The following is a 23,129-nucleotide window of genomic DNA, read 5'->3' on the forward strand; positions in this document are numbered from 1 at the left end:
GGAAAACTTCATCTTGTGAAGGAGTTCCTGCCTAAAAAGCACCTGCTTGAGAGGCACTTCTGGCTCTGGGGAGGTCTGAGGGGAGACGGCAGCACCTTCCGTGTGTTTGTGCTCAATGAACTTGTCTGCGCGAGGCTTCTTCCTCAGGTTCCCAAATTAAATCAGAGAGGCTTTAAAGGTAAAGAATAGCTCTTATTTCCTCTGCTGCTTCCAGCAACACACCCTGCAGGAGACATCCTTTCAGCCAAGATTGCAGATGGATGGCTGGGGCTGTGAGCAGCAGGCTTTGTCTTGGGCTGGAGCTGATTCTCCCCTCCCTGGCTGAGCAGAGCATGTCCTAAACAGCCAAACCCCACCACAAATTAAGATGCAGGGGCTGAAACAAGTGGCGAAGCATCAAACCCGTTCTCCAGTAAGTTGTGGACTTGCTTAATTCTCGTTGCGCTTAGAGACATCCTCCCTTTATCTCAAGGACTGTGTAATTAGAAAGGCTCCTTTGAATTTTATCTGCGGGGCACACGGGATCTAATCCTCTGCTCTGGGTGGTTCTTCTCTCCACAGAACCATGTGAGGGACGTTGCCGGGGCTCAGGACGCGCGCGGGGGACACGGAGTCCGCCTCTCCCAGGATGGATCAGAGGAGGAACTGGCCTCGGCTACTGGACTCTGACGGCTGCTCAGTGGCCCTGCTCTGCCTCTTCCTGGTGTTGCTCTCCCGGGACGTGTCCAGCAATGCCTCCTTCAACACTTTCCACTCGGAGAACCGGGACTGGACGTTCAACCACCTGACGGTGCACCGGGGCACCGGCGCCGTCTACGTGGGGGCCATCAACAGGGTCTACAAGCTTTCGGGGAACCTGACCATCCTGGTGGCTCACAAAACCGGTCCCGAGGAGGACAACAAATCCTGCTACCCGCCCCTCATCGTGCAGCCGTGCAGCGAGGTCCTCACGCTCACCAACAACGTCAACAAGCTGCTCATCATCGACTACTCCGAGAACCGGCTGCTGGCGTGCGGCAGCCTCTACCAGGGGGTCTGCAAGCTGCTGCGCCTCGACGACCTCTTCATCCTGGTGGAGCCCTCGCACAAGAAGGAGCACTACCTGTCCAGCGTCAACAAGACGGGCACCATGTACGGGGTGATCGTGCGCTCCGAGGGCGAGGACGGGAAGCTCTTCATCGGCACGGCGGTGGATGGCAAGCAGGATTACTTCCCCACCCTGTCCAGCCGCAAGCTGCCCCGCGACCCGGAGTCGTCGGCGATGCTGGATTACGAGCTCCACAGCGACTTCGTTTCGTCCCTCATCAAAATCCCCTCGGACACGCTGGCCCTGGTCTCGCACTTCGACATCTTCTACATCTACGGCTTCGCCAGCGGCAACTTCGTCTACTTCCTGACCGTGCAGCCCGAGACCCCCGAGGGCGTCTCCATCAACTCCGCCAGCGACCTCTTCTACACCTCCCGCATTGTCCGCCTGTGCAAGGACGACCCCAAGTTCCACTCGTACGTGTCCCTGCCCTTCGGCTGCGTCAGGGGGGACACGGAGTACCGCCTGCTGCAGGCCGCCTACCTGTCCAAGCCCGGGGAGGTGCTGGCCAGGGCCCTCAACATCACGGCGCAGGAGGACGTGCTCTTCGCCATCTTCTCCAAGGGGCAGAAGCAATACCACCACCCCCCCGACGACTCCGCGCTCTGCGCCTTCCCCATCCGCACCGTCAACGCCCACATCAAGGAGCGCCTGCAGTCCTGCTACCAGGGCGAGGGCAACCTGGAGCTCAACTGGCTGCTGGGGAAGGATGTCCAGTGCACCAAAGCGGTAAGGATGCACTGGGTGTTGGCTGAGGGAGCGCTCGAGAGCCGTGATCGATCCCTGCCCCGGTGAAACGCAAGTCTGCAGAGTGGGATCAGTCCCTCTGTGCCTCAGTTTCCCTAAATTCAGAGCACTCTTCTGCTTTAATCCACGCTCTCATCCTACAGAGTGATGACGGTGAGGGAGGGGGTGGTGTAGGGCAGAATAAAGGGGTGCAGCTTCCTGGGGGTCTCTGTCACTCCCAACCCGGGGCTCTGGAAGCTGCAGGAACCCTGGGGAAGGCACCTGGGGCTGGCAGGGGGTGGCACATTGGTGTCCCCCACCCTGCTGCCAGCACCGCCAGCTCCCTCCACACCACCCCCAGTGTGTGGGGCTGCCCTGGGCTCCGTTTCACTCACAGCTGCCCCAAACCTTTGTCTTTCCAGCCAGTCCCCATCGATGACAACTTCTGTGGGCTTGACATCAACCAGCCCCTGGGGGGCTCGGTGCCCGTGGACGGGGTGACGCTCTTCACCTCCAGCCGCGACCGCATGACCTCCGTGGTCTCCTACGTCTACAACGGCTACAGCGTGGTCTTCGTGGGCACCAAGACGGGCAGGCTGAAGAAGGTAGGCCCTGTCCGTGGCTGTGCAGAGCTGGGGGCTGGGTTTTGTCTCTCTCGGGATGCTCTGATGCGCCGCACCCCTGCTGTGTCCCACGGGTGTTTCCCAGTGGGGAACTGGGAGTGAGGCAGGAGTGGAAATGGGAGGGTTTGGGTCAGAGCCTGGGGCTGGAGAGGCAGAGTTCAGCTCTCAGTGTGGTTTGTTCTGGAGTGCCAGGTTTTGGGAAAGGCGAAGTTGAAGCTGCTGCAGGATGGTCCTGGAAAAGGATCCAAAGGAGATCAGATGGAAATCTTGCAATAGTTTTGTCTCCCAGCAATCCTGCTGCAATTGGTGTGGAACACTGAGTTACAAAGCCTTTGGAGCTGCTGGTGCCGGTGGGATTTTGGTCACTGAGAGATAGGAAGGGGTTAATGTGGCTGCTTTTGGAACCAAGCCTCAGGGCAGAGTCCTACTGCTCCCCTCTGCCTCTTCCCTCCTGCTGGGTGATCGATCAGCCCTGGAACATTCCTTGTCCTCTTCATCACCACCACTGAGGAGGGCTCGGGTGAGAGTCACAGAACGTTTCAGGTTGGAAGGGACATGGGCAAGGACACCTTCCACTAGCCCAGGCTGCTCCAAGCCCTGCCCAGCCTGACCCTGAATGACTCTTAGGCCTTTGAAGTCCAGCTGGGATTTTGCCACTTCTGAGTCACAAAACCACAGAATATTCTGAGTTGGAAGGGAACTCTCCGAGGAGCTCTGTATTTAAAATAACTTTGGAAGCGTCCTTGGGGTGTAAACAGAGGTGTGTGAGAGCCTCGTTGGCCTTTAGAGCTGGAGCTGCAGCTGGAAGCCGGCTCAGCAGCGGGTCTGATCCAGCTCCAGCAAAAGCAGCCTGGAGCTGCTGCTCTGGCAAGCTGAGACCTTTCAATTAACCTCAGCTCTAAATGACAGCATTAGGTGAACCCGTTAAATGCATCCCCTGCTCCTTCATGCCAGGGAAAGAGTTAACAAATGTAATCAACAGCAGGCTGTTAATTTTTTGAGTCCTTAAGCAGCAGGGAATTTCTTCCTCATCTATCCAGGAAGATACAAGGACAGGCAGATACTACACTTGAATGTCTGCATCATTTTAATTACATCAGTTCATTAATATTCATTCAGCACTTTACAAGTGCTGAGTAGTAGTAAATTAGGTGCCTCCCTGGTGCCTCTCGAGTGTCAGTGGGGCAATTTTGAACGTGGGGGAGAGAGAGTTTGTAAAGCAGAGCCCTTCACCTCCCTGCTCCCCGTGCTGTGGCACAGGGGAGAGCCGGGGATTTTTTAGCTAAATGGAAGGAGGAGGAGCCCTGAGCACATCCCAAAAGCCGAGCTCGGAGCCGGGGATGCAGCCGGGGATGCAGCCGGGAATGCAGCCGGGGATGCAGCCGGGAATGCAGCCGGGGATGCAGCCGGGGATGCAGCCAGGGATGCAGCCGGGAATGCAGCCGGGAATGCAGCCGGGGATGCAGCCGGGGATGCAGCCGGGGATGCAGCCGCAGATGCAGCCGCAGATGCAGCCGCAGATGCAGCCGCAGATGCAGCGGGGAATGCAGCCGCAGATGCAGCCGGGGATGCAGCCTGGTGCTGGCTGTGTGCAGGGTTTGGGGACAGGAGAGGCTCCTCAGTGGGAGGCAGCAATAGCCGAGAGCCTGTGCCTGCACACGAGGCGTTTGCGGGCTTGTTCCATGGCTGATGAAGGATTGCAGGAGCAGCAGCCTCTCCAGCAGGGTTTCATTCCCGGTGCTAGCCTACACTGAACACTTTCTGATGCACAGTTAATCTGTTCGTGCTCCGCTGTCCAGAGGGAGGGCTGTGGAACCCTTCACCTGCAATCCTTCATCTCTTGGATGGAAATTGGCCCATCCCTGAAGTAAATGCATTCCAGACATTCCCCACAGCCAGGTTGTCGTGGCATCTGCCCTTATTTAACGGCAGAGCCTCCTGCAGCTGATGGGATCCATCCCCCTGTAATTAACTGGAACAATGATGGCCCCGTCCCCCCTGTGTGGGGCTGGGGATGTTGCTGTTCTCTCTCTCGCAGTCCTGTCTACACCATGAGCAGATTTCCCCTCGTTTGACACGTGTGATTATCTTTTCCATGGCCCGAGGGAGCCCAGGTGAGGCGTAGGAAGCAGCTCTGCAGGGAGCTGCGGGCTCCGGCTGCAGAGGAGGCGAGGCCGGGGGAAGTTAACAGGTTGTCTCCAGATTTCGAGCCTGTTCCGAGATAATCAGACACGTCTCCGAGTCAGCGAGTGCTCAGGGCGCCCAGGACTCTCTCCTTATCTCTCCTTCCCCATCTGTGAAACGATGGTGGAAATGTTCAGCACCTCTGTAAGCGCCAGGGATTTGTGGAGAGCCTTTCCCACCCCATCTCCTTGGCGTCCTCCTCCGTCTCAGATCTGCCCACACAATTAATGTCTGAAGGCTTTGTCGCACCTATTCCCTCGCCCACAGCTGTTGATTTCCTTTGGAGACAAGCTGCTGGCTCCGTCTGGGCTTTCAGGGAAGGCGTTTTTGTGTAGCTGGAGGAAAGTCAGGGAGATATCTCCGAAATCTTTCAAATTTTCCTGTGCTCCACCAGTGAGAGTTCCTTACTGGAAACACTGGCTTATCTCACTGGTGTCCTCCTGCCTTAGCTCTTCACCTCACTGCTGCTGCCACGTTCCCAGCTCCTGCTGGTTCTGCTCCCCAGAACTGTCTCAGAGTGGGTGAAAAGCAAATGCTGCTGATGCTGTGGCCCTTTGGCTCAACCAAAGAGATGAAATTCCCCCTCCTGCTCTCCTTCCTCACCCTCCTGGCTGTGGGAAGGAGGGGAACGAGGCTCTTGTTGGAGACAGAACCATTCAGAATCGTGGCCTCCTCCAATAAAACCATTTCCATCAAGTAAAATGAGAAGGGACATTAATGCAACAGTTAACAGCAACTAAGTGCTGGGGGGAGATGTGTCAGCTTGCTTGTTCTGTTTATGGGCTTCATACAATTCTATCAATATTGATGTGTGATGCCTTTGATTTTGACACTAATCATTGCCATGAATTAAATTTGCAGCCATATAATTAGAACTGCTATTAATAGGGCCTCAAGCTAAGCACTGCTGTGCTAGTTGTCTTTTTCCTGATGGAAAACGGCATCCACGGAACTCAGCTCATGTGGTGTGCCTGGGAGTGCTGGGCTGATGTGGAAATTGCACTCACTGTGCTTAGGGGGCTCCTCTGGAAGGCAGATTCAGGGATGGCTCTGGCGCAGAGGTTTCCCGGGAATTCCACCAGAGTTGCCCTCAGACTTCCCAGTGGTTTGCTGCTCTTGGGACCCACAGCCTCAGTGGGGGAGAGGAGGATTGCAGGGAGAGCAGAGGAGCCCTCAGGGCTGTCATTGCCGTGTTTCCACCCCGTCTCCCCTTCCCCGTGCCAATCCTCCCCTTCGTTCCCTGCCCCAGCAGAGCTGTGTCAGCCCCGTGTCCCCCTGCACGCCTGGTTCCATCTCATCAGCCTGAGCTCACCGCCTGCCATGGCAGCGAGGCTCACCACTAAAAATCAATCTTGTATTTCATCCCAAGAGGTCTGTTTCTTATTAGGTCTAATAAATCAGTGAAGTGCCCTTCATTCAGCTTGTCAATGCAGGACATTGTTTGTGATCAAGAATAAATAAATGTCTCTGCTCTGTCTGCCAGTCGCCATCTAGGTATTATTTTTCCATCATGCTGTTTATGCTGGCTGCAGGGAAAATGCAGTTCCTGCAGCCCTGCCTGCCTTCCCACGAGCTGGGAATGCTCCTGGGTGGTACAGGCCAGGGAAAGGCTGGAACAGTGATGCTGTACCTGGGTTTCACCCAGCGCTGAGTTGCTCAGCGGTGATGAGGTTTTAATTTGTGTGCTTGGAGATGCGGAGGTGTTGCAGCGCTGCAGGCAAGGGCCCAGGTGTGGTTATTTCAGGTGCCCCGAGGGGAAGGACAAAGTGTGAGAATGAAATCACCCCCAGCTCTCCTGGAAAAAGGGTGTCACACGTTGTCCTGGGTGTGCCACTCTGTCCCCAAGGGCAGCTGCACCGGACGTGGCTCGAATCCATCCCGGGGTGGGATCAGCCCCAAAGAGCAGCTCAGGATCTGCCTGCAGGAGCCCACAGGGACACACACAGAGCTGAGACCCTCCCCAAGGTGGGAAACATTCCTGTCACTGCTGAATCCTGAACTCTGTCCTTGCTGCACTCCTCCAAGGGACAGCCATGAGGGATTGGATCGCGCCGCCGCAGGAACGGAGAACTTTTAAGTGCGTTGTTACGTCTTGGGACGTGAGAGTTTTATTCAGCTTGGCTGATTTAATTTGTTCCATTAGTGGGAATAAAGGAGGTCTTTCACAATGAAATATATATGTCTGAACCTGTCCTCAGATGACTTCATTCTGGGGATGGTTATCTCATCCCCGTAATTTATCCTTCATTTTGGCCCCCGCACGTGCACCCCGCCACACTTCAGGAAAAGCTCGGTTGCATCAGCGTGTGGAGAAGCCAAGAGGACACCAGGCTGTTATTGAGCAGATGGAAATCATCCATTTGCAGGTGCCTTCCAAAGGATTTGCCTGGTTTGAGCTGTGGGTTGGGAGGTCAGGGGCTCCGGCGGCTCCGTGGTCGATCCATCACCCTCGGAGCGCAGACCCCCACATCCAGCAGAGGTGTGAAAGGGCAGATGGTTCTTGTTTGGATGAAGAAGCTGTTTAATTGAAAGGTCTGAGGAAAAAAGTCTGATTTTTGCCCTAGGATGTGAAATAAGGGGGTGTTTGTTCAGTACTGTGCTTGCTGCTGTGGTTGGAGGAGATGGGTTTTGTTTTCTCCCTAAACAAGGATTTTCCAGCCTCAGAGAGTAATTCCCCTTTGCTTCCATCTGTGCTGCCAAAACTGCCAAACCACAGAAATGAGTCCCCAAAATACCCCACGGCCCCTCACATTTATTATTTTTCATAGCCAAAAGTTGGGATCTTTTTAATTGGAATTTGTGCAAGGGAATAGGAAAAGTGCTGGAAGCCAGAGGAGAGCACTGGGCTGTGCTTGGGGCTGGAGATGGGGCAGAGCTGCCAAGTCCCTCCAGACCGCGGGTCTGAGCACTCAGGAATGTCCCTGCCACCTCTTAATGGCACGGAATTGTCCTCTCTTCTCCCAGCATCCCTTCCCTGGCTCTCCTATCTGGTGCCTGCCAGAGCAAGTCACTTCAGGAAAAAGCCAGAAGTTGGCAGATATTTTTATAGCTGCTGGAGAGCGAAGGGGCAGATGTTCAGGAAATGCTGGGGATGTGAAACGGGGCCAGGTGAGCTGCTTTAATCCCATTTCTTGGCTCAGGAGATGGGGATGACTCTGGGTTTTACGCAGGTTCAGGCACCTTGAAAAATCAACCCAGAATTCTGGAGGGCAGCGATTGTGCTTGGTTCAGTTCTAAATCAAGCACTGAGCAGCCTTATCCATGGAATCCATCCTGCCTGGAGCCCATCCTGCCTCTGAAATCATGGAATGGCTTGGAGGGGACCTTCGAAGGCCATTTAGTCCTGCAGTGAGCAGGGACAGCTCCAGCCCCACCAGCTCAGTGCCCCATCCAAACAAGGTTTTTATCCTGAACGTGTTTCCGAGCTAATTCATCCCCACACCTTCTCTCAGAGGTATCATCTCCCTTGTGAGCATCAAGTCAGGCAGAAGTTATTCCTCCTCCGTTTCACGATGTTTTCATCAAGTTCAATAATGAGTTTCTACTTGAAATGATCTTGGTGAAAAATATCACGAAATCCCAGACTCTTTTGTGAACTCCTGTGAGTTTGCCTGCCTGTCCCTGCTTCCCTTGGAGTGTGAAGCTGGAGGAGTTGCAATTCTGCTGCTGCTGGCTTTGGGGGCAGGGCAGTGTCAGGCTCCTGCCTTTCTACTCGCAAAGTCAAGAAGTTCATTCTTTCTTTACTATAAACATATTTTTCTGCAGGCTTTTAAAACCCTCAGAGGTCAAAATAACACAGGTTTTGGTCCATTTGTAAGATCTTAAATCCCTGGGTGGCAAGAAATACTGTGAGAAGCCCGGGCTGTGTTGCTTCTCCAAATGCCTCCTCGAGGCAGAAAAAACAAATGTGGAAACCGCAAATGTGCCGGGAGAGAGGCGGGAATGTGCAGGGAGAGCCCCGGGCGCTGCCGCAGCCCCTGAGCCGCTGCTGCTGCCGCAAAAAGGTCGGGAATTGGGGATTTGGGGGTTTGGGGATTTGGGGGTTTGGGGATTTGGGGGTGAGATGCTATGGAGGAGCAGCGCGGCTGCGGTTTGGGGTGGGGACGGCTGTGAGGGTTCCCGGGGGTCTGGGGGTGCTGCCTTCAGCGTTCCTCCATCCCCGGTGGGTTCCCAGCCCAGCCGGGTTCGAGTGGCGGCTCCAGCAGCCCGGTGGCAGCACCAGTGCATCCCTCCCGTCACGGTGCATGGGCTCCGCACCTCCCCCTGCCTCTCCCGAGGCTCTTCCCATTCCTGCCGGGCTGCTGGGATGGGCAGAACCCCCCCTTTCCTTCGGGGAGCTCCTCGAGGGCAGCCCAGCCTGGAAAGCAGAGAGGGAGAGGGAGCCGTGCCCGCTGTCGGGAGCTCCGGGGATGCACCCCGGGGGATTTTGCACCAGGATTCCCTGGAGCTGTGGAAGGGCCCTGAGCCTTCCTGGCTGGGCAAAAACCCAGCAAACCCCTGACCCTGAGCACTGCCCAGCTGCCGTTCCCGTGGGGTTTGCTCCTGAGCTGAGGGACAGGCCCCCAGTCACTCCCAGTTCGTACTGGGAGCCTGCTGGGAGCAGGGGATGATGGTGGGGAGCAGCCTTTAGGATGGTGACTCCTTGGGCAGGGATGCAGGCGGGGAAAGGCTGCAATAATTAACAGGAGGCTTAATCAGCAGTGGTCCCGCCAGCCCCCCTCAGTGCCCTGCACCTCTCGTGTTGCTCCTGCTCGGTTACACGGCTCTGCATCAAACAAATCCGTGTACACGGCAGCGATCTGCATTTAAAATGAATGTACACATCACACGGCCGCGCTCCTGCACGGCACGGGAAGGGCTTTTTGTGTGGTTAGCTGCTAAATTATTTATTGTGTGCCGGGCTTTAATCTCATAAACCTGCCCGCGGGCCTTGGGCAAAGCAGCCTGAGCATCCCGGCACGCTGGGGGACGGGAGGCGGGGATTGTTTGTCCTGCCGCGGTCCCTCTGTCCCTGCCAGCTCATTAAAAGCAGCGGCACCCGCGAGTTGCTCGTTGCCGCCAGCTCAGAGCGGGATTCGCATTTGCTGCTTGGCGAGGACGCCGGTCACAGCCCCCCGGAGAGAACAGGAGTCCCTGGAGCTGCTGAGCGCCAGGGAAAAAGGGAAAAGGGAGAGGGAGAGGCGCTGGGGTGAACCAAGGTGCTCCACAGAGGAGCTGTGGCTCCAGCCGGGAGCTGTGGCCGGGCTGCCAGGCTGCATTTGGCTGCCAAATGTGGGGTTTGCCCTGGCCAGGCCCCCCAAAACAGCGTTTGGCTGCCAAAATCGGGGTTTGCCCTGGCCAGACCCCCCAAATCAGCATTTGGCTGCCAAATGTGGGGTTTCCCTGGCCAGCCCCCCTGAGAGGGAGAGCAGAGCATCCCCTCCCCATCCCCTCCCCACTGCCTCTGTTGCTCCTCATCTCCTCACTCACAAAAGGGGCACCCTGGCCTTGTTTAAATTAGTGAACGGAGCTGGAAAGAAACCAGAGCCCCTCCTCCAGCCTTCCCCTTTCTCCTGGCTCTCAGAGCAATTGCAGCTCTGGAGTGTTTGGGCTGAATGGTTCTGCAGAGCTCTGAAGCCCAAGGGCAGCAGGCTCTGACCCTCTCTGCTTTTCTGCTTTTCTGTGTCGGGCACAGCCTTTCACACCAGCAGCTTGGTGTGGTTACTGAGAGAGAAGTAAATAATGAGAATATCTGGGAGGTGCAGGTAGAGTGGAGGGGAGACCGAGGGAGTTTCACAGACACACAGGCTGCTGTTCCCACCAGGAGAGGGATAACTGCCCTTGCTGGCTTCACAGGGAGTTCAGCTGGGAGTTTGTGAACCAAAGTGCAAAGAAAGCCAGATAAACACTGACCTTCACTGCTAGCAATCCACTGATGAACACGTTTAAATATTGGATATTTCAGAGCAAAGCACATCCCATTGCACGGGGCACATTTTTTATTATTTTTCCCTGTTTTCAGGGGGTTTGGCCATGCCAGGGTGCAGGGCTGGGATCAGGCTGAGCCCAGCAGCCCCAGAGTGGGGCTTGCAGGAAAATGCAGCAGCAGCAGGACAGGCAGCACCGGACAGCAGCTTTGGGAGGAGAAAGGCAGCTCAGTGTTTGAGAAAACAAACAAGTTTCATGTTTTTCAAGTGTGCTGTACCCGCCTGGCTCGTTCAGAGCCCTGTGATCAGAGGCTGCAGGCAGCCCAGGTCCAGCAGGAGCTGTGCTGTTCCTCAAGGAGCATTAAAGAGCAGCCGTTGCCTTCTGGAAATTGTTGATAAAGCTCTCTTTTTTAGAATCATTTTTTGCTTCTCTAGCACAAATGTACTATTTCTTGTTTGGATGTGTTGCTTTCTTCATTCACTTTTATTATTGGGGACATTTACATGAAAACAGCTTTCTTCTTTTTGCTCTCGCAGCACATTTCCCAATTGCAGCTGCACTTCCTGCGTGGAGGGAGATCTCCACCTTCCCTGGGATGGGAATGGGAATGGGGAATGGGGAAATGGGAATGGGAATGGGAATGGGAGAATGGGAATGGGAATAGGAATGGGGAATGGGGAAATGGGAATGGGAATGGGAATGGGAATGGGAATGGGAATGGGAATGGGAATGGGGAAATGGGAATGGGAATGGGAATGGGAATGGGAATGGGGAAATGGGAATGGGAATGGGAATGGGAATGGGGGAATGGGAATGGGGATGGGAATGGCAATGGCAATGGGAATGGGAATGGGGAAACTGTGGGATGTTGTGGGATTTTCTGGGATGCTGTGGGATGCTGTGGGTTGTTGTGGGAAGTTGTAGGATTCTCTGGGATGCTGTGGGATGTTGTAGGATGTTGTAGGATTGTCCTCTTGGGATCTTTATCCTCTGAGTCCCTGCTTCAGCACAGCCCTTCAGCCCTGCCTGTGCCTGGGCCGAGTTCATGACTCCAACCCTCTGACACGCTGCCTGGGGGGGATTTAAAGCAGAAAAGAAAAATCCCTGCTGTGGCAGGCAGAGGCAAAGTGGCCCCATCCATCTCTGTCCCCCCGGGTGTGCTGCTGCCTCCCCCAGCCCCCGGGGAAGGTCCTTGCTGATAGAGTTCTGTATCCTGTCGGGTCCTTGCTGATAGAGTTCTGCATCTTGTGGTGGCACTGCCGAGTCCTCGGGCAGGGATGTGGAGGCTGGGGGTGCTCAGCACCCCCTGACAGGCAGAGCTCAGCTCATTTATGGGGATTCTGCCTCCTCCACCACCCCTGCCTGGCCCGGAGCAGGTGCCGGGCCCCCGCCCCCACAAAGGCTCTGTGTGAACAAGGGCAGTAAATGTCCCCAGCTCCCAGATTTATTCCTTCATCAGGCATTTATGTCCGTGCTGCTGTGGGGGAGGCGGCTGCCGTTTGTCTCTGTGGGGCTGCAGGGGCTCTGCCCTGCCAAGCCCCCTCCCACAGCCCCAGAGCCGGCAGGGACGGGCAGGGGGAGCAGGGACGGGCAGGGGAAGGAGCAGGGATGGGCAGGAGGAGCAGGGATGGGCAGGAGGAGCAGGGATGGGCAGGAGGAGCAGGGATGGGCAGGAGGAGCAGGGATGGGCTGGGGGAGCAGGGATGGGCAGGAGGAGCAGGGATGGGCAGGAGGAGCAGGGATGGGCAGGAGGAGCAGGGATGGGCAGGGGAAGGAGCAGGGATGGGCTGGGGGAGCAGGGATGGGCAGGGGAAGGAGCAGGGACGGGCAGGGGAAGGAGCAGGGATGGGCAGGGGAAGGAGCAGGGATGGGCTGGGGGAGCAGGGATGGGCAGGGGAAGGAGCAGGGACGGGCAGGGGAAGGAGCAGGGATGGGCAGGGGAAGGAGCAGGGATGGGCTGGGGGAGCAGGGATGGGCAGGAGGAGCAGGGATGGGCAGGGGAAGGAGCAGGGATGGGCAGGAGGAGCAGGGATGGGCAGGAGGAGCAGGGATGGGCAGGGGAAGGGCTGTGGGTGCTTTCTTCAGCCTCCTCACACGGTGTGGGGGGATCCCTGCAGGAGGGGGCTGCAGGGGGTGCAGGGATGGGCACAGCCACGCTGGGATGGTCCCAAATCCCCACGGTTTGGGGAGGAGCTGGGCTGGGCTCACAGTGGGGGCCAGCAGCCAGCCCTTGGGCCACCCACAGCACCCCAGGGCCCCCCTGGGTTTGTCACACAGGGCTGGGTCCCACAGGCCCTCGCCTTCCCCCTCCCCACCCCAGCCAGGCTGGACCATCCCAGTGTGGAACATTTTCGGAGTTGCAGTAAATGCTCTAAAACTGTGCAGCCATGGAAGCAGACAGCTCCGGGAGGAGCTGAGGAACTAAAATTAGCAGGAGTGCCCCAGGCAGAGGCCACCTGGGGCTTTGTTTCGTTTCACTCTTAACTTTCATCTCTTTTATTTATAATTTGTGGCTGATTGATTTTTACCTTTTTTTAAGCTTTTTTTTTTCCTCCTTTGAAAACGAGGAGCTCTGCTGGCTCATGGTGTGTAATCCCTGCACTCCCAGGGGTGGAATTGCCTCTGCTGCCCCAGTTCTGCCTCCCCCGCTGGGCAGCAGCAGCAGAGGTGGGCGAGCCCCAGGTCTGCGCCTCTCCAGCCTCCCTTAGCTGCTGTTTGTGCTCAGCCCTGCTCCAGCCCAACCTGTGACAGGTCCTGCCCTCTGGGAACTCACATGATGATTTCAGACTGGTTTGTAGAAGCTGTGGCTGCCCCTGGATCCCTGGCAGTGCCCAAGGCCTGGCTGGGCCGGGCTGGAGCAGCCTGGGACCGTGGGAGGTGTCCCTGCCATGGCAGGGGTGGCACTGGATGAGCTTTAGGGGCCCTTCCAGCCCAAACCCTTCTGGGATCCCGTGCCCTGTGACTCCTGTGTGTCCTCCTGGGCTGTGTTTGGGGTGTGCACAGTTTGGGGATTCTCCTCAGGCCGCTCTGGGGGTGCTGGTTCCCTCTCCCGGGGAATGCTCCCTGCAGGGCAGCAGCCCGGATTCCCTGGCTCGCTTTGCTGCTGGCTTTGCTCAGCCCCAGCTCCTGCCAGCTCTGATGGCAGCAATGTGCCCGAGGTCGTCTGGAAAATCAACAAAACCTCCTTGAGCTCTGGTCAGCAAGGCGAGGCTCCAGCGGAGGGGGGAGGATTGAAAAGGCTGAAAACAGCCCCTGCCCTGCCCCACAGAGCCCCTGCAGCCTCTCCATCAATCACAGAGTTTATTCTTCTAACGAGGGCGCTTTCAGCAGCCTGACCCGGCCCGGGTTTCTTTGGTGTGACCTGACCCTGCCCAGCAGATCCCCTGAATTCTTCTTTTCTGCTTCCTCCGGGCCCCAGCTCGGGGATAAATTCACAAACACGTCCGGGGTTTGCTCACCCCCAGAGCATCCCGGAGCGCGCCTGGAAATGGGAAACACGCGGAGGGAGCAGCGGGGCTGGAGCAGGACGGGGCGGTGTCAATCAGCCTCATCCAAGGGCTCAGGGCAGCACAGATCCCACCCTCGGCTTTGGTCAGGGCGGATCAGGGGTTCCTTTTGCCCCTGGGATCGGCTCAGCAAACAAAATATTCATCTGAAACCAGCGTGTGCTGTAAAAGCCCAGAAAATGCAGCGCCTTCCCCTGAACCATTGTTCTTTCGTGCCTCGTCTTGGGCTAAATTAAGACTTTCTTAGAAATGCACAGGTTAAAAGTTTAAAAGCTGAAGGTTTCATTCATAATTCACATATCAATGAGGCTTTGATTGCTGCCAGGGAGCGGCGGTGCCTGCAGTGAATGCAGATGGGGAGCCCGGCACCTCTGCACCTCCCTCCCCTCCAGGGCAGAGCAGGATCCTCGGGGAAAGAGCAGGATCCTCCAGGACAGAGCAGGATCCTCCAGGACAGAGCAGGATCCTCCAGGGCAGAGCAGGATCCTCCAGGGCAGAGCAGGATCCTCCAGGACACAGCGGGATCCTCCAGGACACAGCAGGATCCTCCAGGACACAGCAGGATCCTCCTGGATCCTCTGCTTCAAGCTGGAAGAGAGCAGCTTTAGATGGGATTTTCAGAAAAATCCTTCCTGCCCAGCTGTGGCTGCCCCTGGATCCCTGGCAGTGCCCAGGGCCAGGCTGGACAGGGTTTGGAGCAGCCTGGGATGGAGGAATGTGTCCCTGGGCGTGGGATGAGATGAGATTTGGGGTCCCCTTCCAGCACAGGCCGTTCTCTGGCTGGGTGAACAAACCCTGCCCGCAGCAGTGATGTGTCTGTGCCCCTCCAGCAGCTCCAGCCCGGCGTTCTCCCCCTCTGAGGAGGAAGAGGAGGCAGGGAGGACCTGCCTTGCCCTGCCCGGGCTGTCCTGGCACCCTGCCCTGCCCACCTCACCCGGAGGGTCTCTGCATCTCCTTGTCAGACATCCAGGGATATTTCCCCTCTTCCCGTCCTCTCCAGCAGCCGCCCAGCCTGGCTGCAGCCCTTCAGCCTTAATCCCCTCTTTGTGCCTCCCAGGCACCTCTGCAGCTCTTGGCTGCCTCAGGAGCTCCAGCCACGGCTGCTCTGCTGCTTTTTGGGTGAAGATTCCCCCATCCTCCCCATCCTCCCCATCCTCCCCATCCTCCCCCTTCCCCCTGCCGGGTACTGACAGTTTTGAGAGGGATTAAAGGAAGACGTGCAGGAGCCTGGCGATTTGGCTTGAAACTCGTCCCTTCTGAGAATCTTTTGCCTTTATTATCCAGCAGATAAATCTGCTTTCAGCTGCCAGTCTGTGCTGGGAATGGGAATAGCAGGGAGCCCCCCGTGCTAATCCCCCCTCTCCAGGTGTTGCCACTTCCATCCCACCCAGGACCACCAGGACCGTGCTGGAGACGGGCTGGGGGCCAGAGCTCTCTGCCTTTGGCTCCCTGGTTGTTGTTCTTCAAAACAAATTAAATTGGAGACATTACTCTCAAGAAGGAGAGGATTTTTTTTTTCCTTTTTTCCCGTTGTTTCCCCCTCTCCCAAACTTTTCCAGAGGCTCTGTTGGCAGCAGCCTCTCTCTCCGTGGCAGCGGGGCCAGGAGGGCTCCTGGCAGCAGCTCAGCAGAGGGGATTGGAGTGCAGGGACAGGAATCCCTCAGCTCTGGGAGCCTGGAGGGTCAGAGATCCCTCCTCTCTGGGAGCCTGGATTGGATTGGAGTGCAGGGACAGGAATCCCTCCACTCTGGGAGCCTGGAGGGACAGGAATCCCTCCACTCTGGGAGCCTGGATTGGATTGGATTGCAGGGACAGGAATCCCTCCACTCTGGGAGCCTGGGTTTGTCCTGCCGTGTGGCCCCTGGCCCCGGGATGCCGCCTGTCCCCTGCCCCCCCGCAGGTGACACTGGTGGCACTGCCAGGGGACACTGCCTGTCCCCACTGGTGGCACTGCCCGGCCCTGGCAGCCCCGGTGCCAGCTGGGGCAGGGGGTCCCAGCCCAGCCCAGCTGTGCTGGCAGATGCTGGGGGGGCTGAGCTGGTGGCTTTAGTGCTCTGAACCTTCCCAGCCATTCCCTCAGATTTTTCCGGGGGTCGGGTTGGTAATGAAGGGATTAATTTAATTCCCCTGCTCCTGCTGCAGCTGCTGTGTGCCTGCTCATCTGCTGCTGCTCCTATCGGTGTCACCCAGGGGCTGCAGCCCAGGAAATCCCCACTGGGGCTGTCCCTGTGGACTGGGAGCTGTGGGTGCAGCCTCTGACATGGCCCTGACAGGAATAAAACACCCAATAAACACTGGAGACCCAAGGATGAGTGAAAATGTTTTGACTTCAGTGGAGTGCAAGAATCACCTTCCAGCAGCCCCACTGCAGGGCTCCAGCCCAGCCCTGTGACCTGGGGGGCTCTGGGGGGCTCTGGGGGGCTCTGGGGGGCTCTGGGCAATGCCCCAGGAGTGGCACAACCTCTCCTGTGGGTCCGTGGGTCTGTCCCTGCCCCAGGGAGGGAGGGAGGGAGTTCCAGGCCGGTGCTGGGGACAGGGATGTGTGTCCTGTGAGGGAGGGGGTCTCTGGGGACTGAGAAGCACGTTGGCATTGCTGGCTGCAGCTCCCCTGCCTCCCAGCAGCTCCTGGCCGTGGGTGGCTGCAGGTTTTTTATTTTTTTTCCTCAATTCTATCCCAAACCTGTTTCACATTAAAAACAAACGCTGTTGCATATCAGTTTGTCAGTCATTCTAGACTTAATCTCCCAAAATAATCTTTTGCCAGCCCTCCTCCTCCCCCAGGATGGGCAATAATTGTTTCAAGACATGTCAGCCTTTGTTTAAAGTGAGGTTTGTGTTTTCCTGAGGCTCGTGTTGGTGGAAGGGGAAGGAGAGAGGTGCTGAGCAAGGACTGATGCAGGGGGAGGCGGGTGGGGAGGGAGGAGAGGGTGGCTTGGCAGCCCTGAGGTGCTGGGGACAATTCTCCTGCTGGGGTGGGACAACAGGGGTGGTGAATCTGGGCAGGCTCAGGGGAGCCCCAAACCACTGCTGGGGAGAGGAGAGGGCCCTGTTCTGTCTAAAGAACAAAGTCCATTTCCCATCGGTGCTGGAAAATAATCCCTGCCATGGATTTCTGCGTGTTTTGACTCAGCATCAGTGCACCTCAATTCCCTGTGGGTAGCTCTGAGTGGCAGTGCCCAGGAGCCCCTCCTGTGCCACGGGCACACCTCGCCCCTGCTCCTGGCTCCTCTGCCCTGGGGCTGTGCAGGGTCAAGGCTCAGGGTCTGTGCTCACAGGGCCTGCCCCTCTCTGCTCTCTGGGAGCAGCTGGAAATGCCTTTTGGAGATGAATTTCCCCCAAAAATGTGGCTTTTTATGTGAGCACAGTTATGGCAAACGGGTTTTTAAAGGGGATTGGATGCCAAAGCTTTAAAGGAGTTTTAGTCCAACTAAAAGAAGTCATTTTTGGAAAAGCAGAGCTTGCTGGCTTTGCAGGCCCTGCGGTTTTTGGAGGATTGCTGTCCCAAATGAGCCGTCCCCAGCAGTGTGTGCCCCCTGTGTGTCCCTGGCACTGCAGGCCCCCCGTGCCAGGCAGATCAACACTGCAGGAGTGCTCTGGGACGTGAGGGACACCCCAGGGCTGTGCTGTTCTCTCCTGGCTGTGCTGTTCTCACCTGGCTGTGCTGCTCTCTCCTGGCTGTGCTGCTCTCACCTGGCTGTGCTGCTCTCACCTGGCTGTGCCGTTCTCTCCTGGCTGTGCTGTTCTCTCGTGGCTGTGTTGTTCTCACCTGGCTGTGCTGTTCTCTCCTGGCTGTGCTGCTCTCACCTGGCTGTGCTGTTCTCACCTGGCTGTGCCGTTCTCACCTGGCTGTGCTGTTCTCTCGTGGCTGTGCTGCTCTCACCTGGCTGTGCTGTTCTCACCTGGCTGTGCCGTTCTCACCTGGCTGTGCTGTTCTCTCGTGGCTGTGCTGCTCTCACCTGGCTGTGCTGTTCTCTCCTGGCTGTGCTGTTCTCACCTGGCTGTGCTGTTCTCACCTGGCTGTGCTGCTCTCACCTGGCTGTGCTGTTCTCTCATGGCTGTGCTGTTCTCACCTGGTTGTGCTGTTCTCACCTGGCTGTGCTGTTCTCTCCTGGCTGTGCTGTTCTCACCTGGCTGTGCTGCTCTCACCTGGCTGTGCTGTTCTCTCGTGGCTGTGCTGTTCTCACCTGGCTGTGCTGTTCTCTCATGGCTGTGCTGCTCTCACCTGGCTGTGCTGTTCTCTCATGGCTGTGCTGTTCTCACCTGGTTGTGCTGTTCTCACCTGGCTGTGCTGTTCTCTCCTGGCTGTGCTGTTCTCACCTGGCTGTGCTGCTCCTGCTGCCTGTGCTCACCACAGGGAGGTTGGCAGCGCTGGGAGCTGCCCAGCACTCCCAGCAGGAACGGCTTTGTGGGCTCTCCTGGCAGCCCCAGCAGCTGGGACACGTTGGCTCACAAGCGTGGTAACAGCTTATCAGGGAATTGTGGTTTGGATTACAGCAAAATCCCAGAATCAGCAAATCCCTGCTTAATCTGGAGGGCTCTGTCAGCCTGCCTGGGGTTTCTGAAGGGAAAGTGGAGCTGGCAGAAGTTTCCTGTGTTCTCTGGGAACTTTCTCCCAACTCACATCCCTTTGGGGTGACAAAGTAAAAATATTTATTGGATTTTCCCTTTCTTGCTGCTCATGTTGGGCACTTTGTGCTGCTGGGCAGGGACAAGGTTTGAAACGTTAAATCCAGGGCTGGGTTCAGCTCCATCCGAGGGTCTGGGGTGGGGACTGGAGCATCCAGGGGCATCTTCCAGAGCAGAAATTTCCACTCCACCTTAAATGAAGGAGGAGCTTTCTCTGGAGCAGAAGGAGCACCTGTGCCAGCTCCTTTCTCGCCTCCTTTTGCCTCTTTCTGCTCAAGCTTTTTGCTGGAATACCAGCAGGGACTGGGCATTATTTACTGATTCTGCAGGAATACAAATCCCTCCAGCTGCTGCCGCTCCCTGCCCACAGCCCCCAGAGCAGGTGCTGGGAGGGAAATGAGGGTGCATTAAACTCCATTTCACAGCCGGACAGGAGGACACGAGGCTGCACGAAGATTCCTGGAGCTGGGTTGGGAGGTGAGAGCCCCCAGCCTCTCTCCTGCTGCGGGGGAAAGGCTGGCACGGTCCCCTCCCCGCCCCTGACCAGCCCCGTGTCCTTGACTCGTGGCCAAAGGTCTTTAAGTGAACCCACCCAAAGCCAGGGCGGCTGCCAAACCTCTGTCAGAGCAGCAGCTTCTCCCAGGCTGGGCTGGGCTGCAGCCAGAGCTGCTGGGCAGAGCTTTGTGTGCCAGGGCAGAGCTTTGTGTGCCAGGGCAGAGCTCTGTGTGCCAGGGCACAGCCCTGTGCAGCCCCCTGCGCTCCAGCTGCTGCTCTGCAGATTCCCACAGGCTGCTGCCTTCTCCAGAAACTTTCCTGGCTGCCTCCAGTGCAGGAATCCAGATGGGTATTTCTCATCTTTCACACAATCTGCTCACGCCAGGCCCAGCTGGAGGCAGGCACAGCTCGGCGGGGAAGGGCTGGCAAACCTCTGCTCGCATCAGGCAGCACTGGGAAACTCTGGGGGATTTGGGTGCCTGCTGGAGGCTGCAGAGAGCTCTGCCCCGGAGCTGCAGGCCAAGCTGTGAGTCAGGGCTGGTGTCACATAACAGCAGTGCGTGGTTTCAGGCCGGTTTTCAGAGCTCAGGTAACACAAACCCAGTGCAGCTGTTTTAATCCTGGGGCAGGGTGAACATCTGGGCTCCCCGTCCCTGCAAGTGTCCAGGGCCAGGCTGGATGGGGCTCTGGGTGACCTGGGCCGGTGGAATGGCCCCCGGCATGGCAGGGGGTTGGAATGAGCTGAACTTTCGGGTCCCTTCCAACCCAGACCATTCTGGGGTTCTGTGATGTGTGACAAAGACGATTTAAGCGTAAATGGAGGCTGCATTTTCTGGCTTTTAAACAGACACTGGACACGGAGAAGCTTTTGTGTGAGTGAGAACTGCCCAGGCTGTGGCAGAGGTCCTGACCTCAGCCCTGCCCCCAGGGCTCTCCTCTAAGGAGGACGGGCAGATCCAGAGCCCCCGAGCCAGAGATGGAGCTGAGACCGCGCGGAAACCACGGAGCCTTTGGATCAATTGTGAAGGCTTTGCCCCCTCGCTGTGTAAAACATCCAGAGCAAATGTAGAGTGACAGGAAAGGGGTCAGTGGTCTGGGTCAGCGCTGAGGTGCTGGAGGAGATAATCAGACCCTTTTCCTTCCAGTTCACTGCCTGCCAAAAACACCGGCGCGCCTCACAAAAGTGCGGGGCCCAGCCAAGCGTGAGCACTCAGAGAGGCCAGCACGGGAGGAGCCCGCTGTCCCCACCCCGAGGGCCACCAGGAGCTCAGCCCTGCTCACTTTGCTCTGCTCCGCGGGGTGAGGATGATTCGGGCTCTGTGAGGCGGGGCGTGAAACGCGAGCGCTGCCCCCGTCACCGGGGAGGTGACAAACTTCTCCTGGGATGCTTTGGAAGTGTTTTGTGCAGCCTGGGGGGCTCCAGCCTGGGTTAGCACTGCTGTTAATAGAACCTGAGAGCGTCTCTGCTCCATTTGGGGCTGAGCAAAGCCGACAAATGAGGCGATCTGAGAAGGCCAGACCCCACTAACCCTGCTCCAAGGGGTTTCTCTCCAAGCTCAAGAAACATTTTGGAGTTTGCTGCTGTTTAGTTCAAATCTTCCTCCCCAAACAAGGCACTGGAGCTGATTGCATCTCCAAAAAGGGTTCCCTGCCAGGGATATTTTGACAGAAAGTGTGATAAAATATAACACAATAGATAACGTCCCTCCCTGCAATTTATAAGGGATTTTGTAACCTGAGGGGATTAATTCTATGTGATGTTACAGCACATGGTAAATATCCTGTCCTCCTGCTCGCTGTGTCTTTGCACACATAATGAGCAGACCTTCGAAGAAATTCGCTTGTATCTGAAGAATTCCTGTGGCTGTGTTTGAGCTAATGGAGTTCTCATCTCCAGCGTTTTCCCCTCACTTTGTCCCCACATGATCTCACAGTTATCCCAACTTTCTCAAAAGCATAAAATAAAACACTTTCTGTGAGAGCTGCAATTGCTTTTGACAACTCAATGGCTCTTTAGAATTTGGGAAACCACAAAAAAAAAAAAAAAAAAAAAACCCACCACAAAATCCCAACCCTCCCAGGCTCCTCAGTTGTGCTCCAGATCCCTTCTCCATCTCTTCCCTGTCATTTACACCCTTGGAGTGGGTGGCAGTGGTGGGAGTGAAATGCTGGCTCGGGAGCTTGCAGATAGGTGGGGTTTGGAGGCACGCAGGCAATTTAGCAGCGATGATCAATGGGATTTGGGCATTTTGGGGAATCTGTCTCTGCTGCTCGCCGGGCATTTGTGCAAATGATCAACAGCTTGAGACAGGAGATTTGTTCCCCGCTCCCTCTCCCTGTCAGCTTTTATTTGCCTTCTGTTGCCCTCCCGCACAATCCATAAGCCCTCCTCTTTTGCATGATTGTCTCAATTTGCATTTCCAGCAGATCCACTGACATTTGGCTGGACTCTGGGTGAAACACTCCTTGAAATTAGCCTGCACGTTGAGTTTGTTCTGGGAAGATAAGAAGGGAAGTGGCAGGGGGGCCTGGGGGGAATTACGCATCTGAAACCGCACTGGGAAAGGAGCACCAACAGTCAGACTCCAGGCCAGCAACATTTCCCTGGGATTTGTTTGGGAAGCAGAATTTGTCACCGTGGGCAATGGACTCGTCTCCCTCACCCCACTGGCTCCCAATCCCAGCACAAGCCCGTCTGAGGAAGCCAGAGGATAAATTGTCTGCTCGCCTGCTCTGGAGTTGCTCTGTAGTGCTGGCAATGTGAGACTGAGGAGGAATTTTAATTTCATGCTGTGTAAGAAGAGTGCATGCAACAGTGGCAGCCGTATGGATTTTCATATGAATAGAGTACAGTATTCATAACAGGGCAGCAGTGTTGTCCCGCAGGTTTGCATTCTTCTCCTTCCTTTGCTGTTTGCACATTCCCCTCGCTGTCCACCCATCCTCGCACTTGCTGAAATGGAAAGTATGTCCTCGCCAGATGGGTGCACAAAGTGACGAGCCTGTTTCTCAGTTAGATGGCAATTGGCTTCAGAGACCTTTTGTTGCTTTAATTTCTGTGCAATCCAAGTGCGAGTCTGTTTTGCTCGAGAGGGAACATTTTTTAGCCTGGTGCCTCTCTTGCTCAGCTTTGCGGGTCTCTAAGCACGAGCGCTTTGCAGACAGTGGAGCCCATTAATGCTGCTCTGTCTCGAGATCTCTCTGAAATAACAGGACTTAAATCACTTGTGTGGAGGGGGAAGGCAGGTCCTGGGAATGATTGATGGGCAGGGATGGGTCGTGTGGGGCTGATCCTCACCCCTTTCTCCTCCTGCTGATCTCTTTAGTCCTCACCCAACAGCTGAAGTCACCTCAGCAGCAAAGAATTTGGTTTGTGGAACGTGTCACGCTTTGTTCAGGGGAGGCTTTGTTTCATTTGATTTTAAAAATTCGTGTGTGTTTGTTGGGGAAAGAGCCTGTAGTGATTTTTCTTGAGGCTGCTGATCTAACACATTCTCCACAGCCATAAAATATGCTTTAGATAAACTTCTCCTCCTAACATCTGTGAGGAGCGCTGCTCCACTCGTTTCCATGCTAAACCGGTCGTTAATGCGCCGGCACATCCCGGCACGTCTGTCAAACCCAATCGCTTTTGCCAGGTAGGGCAGGTGGATAAATCTGTCTGCCTGCACACGCTGCTCCTCCTGATATCCCTGCGTGGTGGGAAAAGGCGTGAAAGGGGGAAATCCTTTTCCTGGCTGCCGGGGAGGTGTGTGCACACAACGGGAGGAGAAACCGCGGGATTGCGGTGCAGAGCGAGCCTGGACGCTGGGCCTGGGGAAGGGGTTTGCAGCAATGCAAGAGATTTCCTCTCCCATCCTCGCCTGTCCCTTTGACAGCTGCTGGCAGCACGCTGAGCTGGAGCCCAGCAGCGCCGGATCTGGCTCCGTGCGTTCCCTGCCAGGCGGTGGGAAAGGCAGAGGAACCCGGCGGCGC

The 23,129-nt window shown here is 56.5% G+C and overlaps 1 protein-coding gene across 3 annotated transcripts in view; it reads left to right on the forward strand.

Annotated features, from left to right (window-relative positions):
- The window catches only part of PLXNA2 (plexin A2), a 142,598-nt gene that overhangs the window by 16,796 nt on the left and 102,673 nt on the right, over positions 1-23,129 (forward strand). For all 3 annotated transcript variants that reach the window (XM_063418096.1, XM_063418098.1, XM_063418099.1), the window contains exons 2-3: positions 562-1,816; positions 2,236-2,418. In XM_063418096.1, the coding sequence (XP_063274166.1) occupies positions 629-1,816; positions 2,236-2,418 (1,371 nt within the window). In that variant the 5' untranslated portion in view covers positions 562-628. The remainder of the gene's footprint in view (positions 1-561; positions 1,817-2,235; positions 2,419-23,129) is intronic.

This window comes from Prinia subflava, chromosome 23 (genome assembly GCF_021018805.1).
Source record: "Prinia subflava isolate CZ2003 ecotype Zambia chromosome 23, Cam_Psub_1.2, whole genome shotgun sequence".
Classification (NCBI taxonomy): Eukaryota; Metazoa; Chordata; class Aves; order Passeriformes; family Cisticolidae; genus Prinia; species Prinia subflava.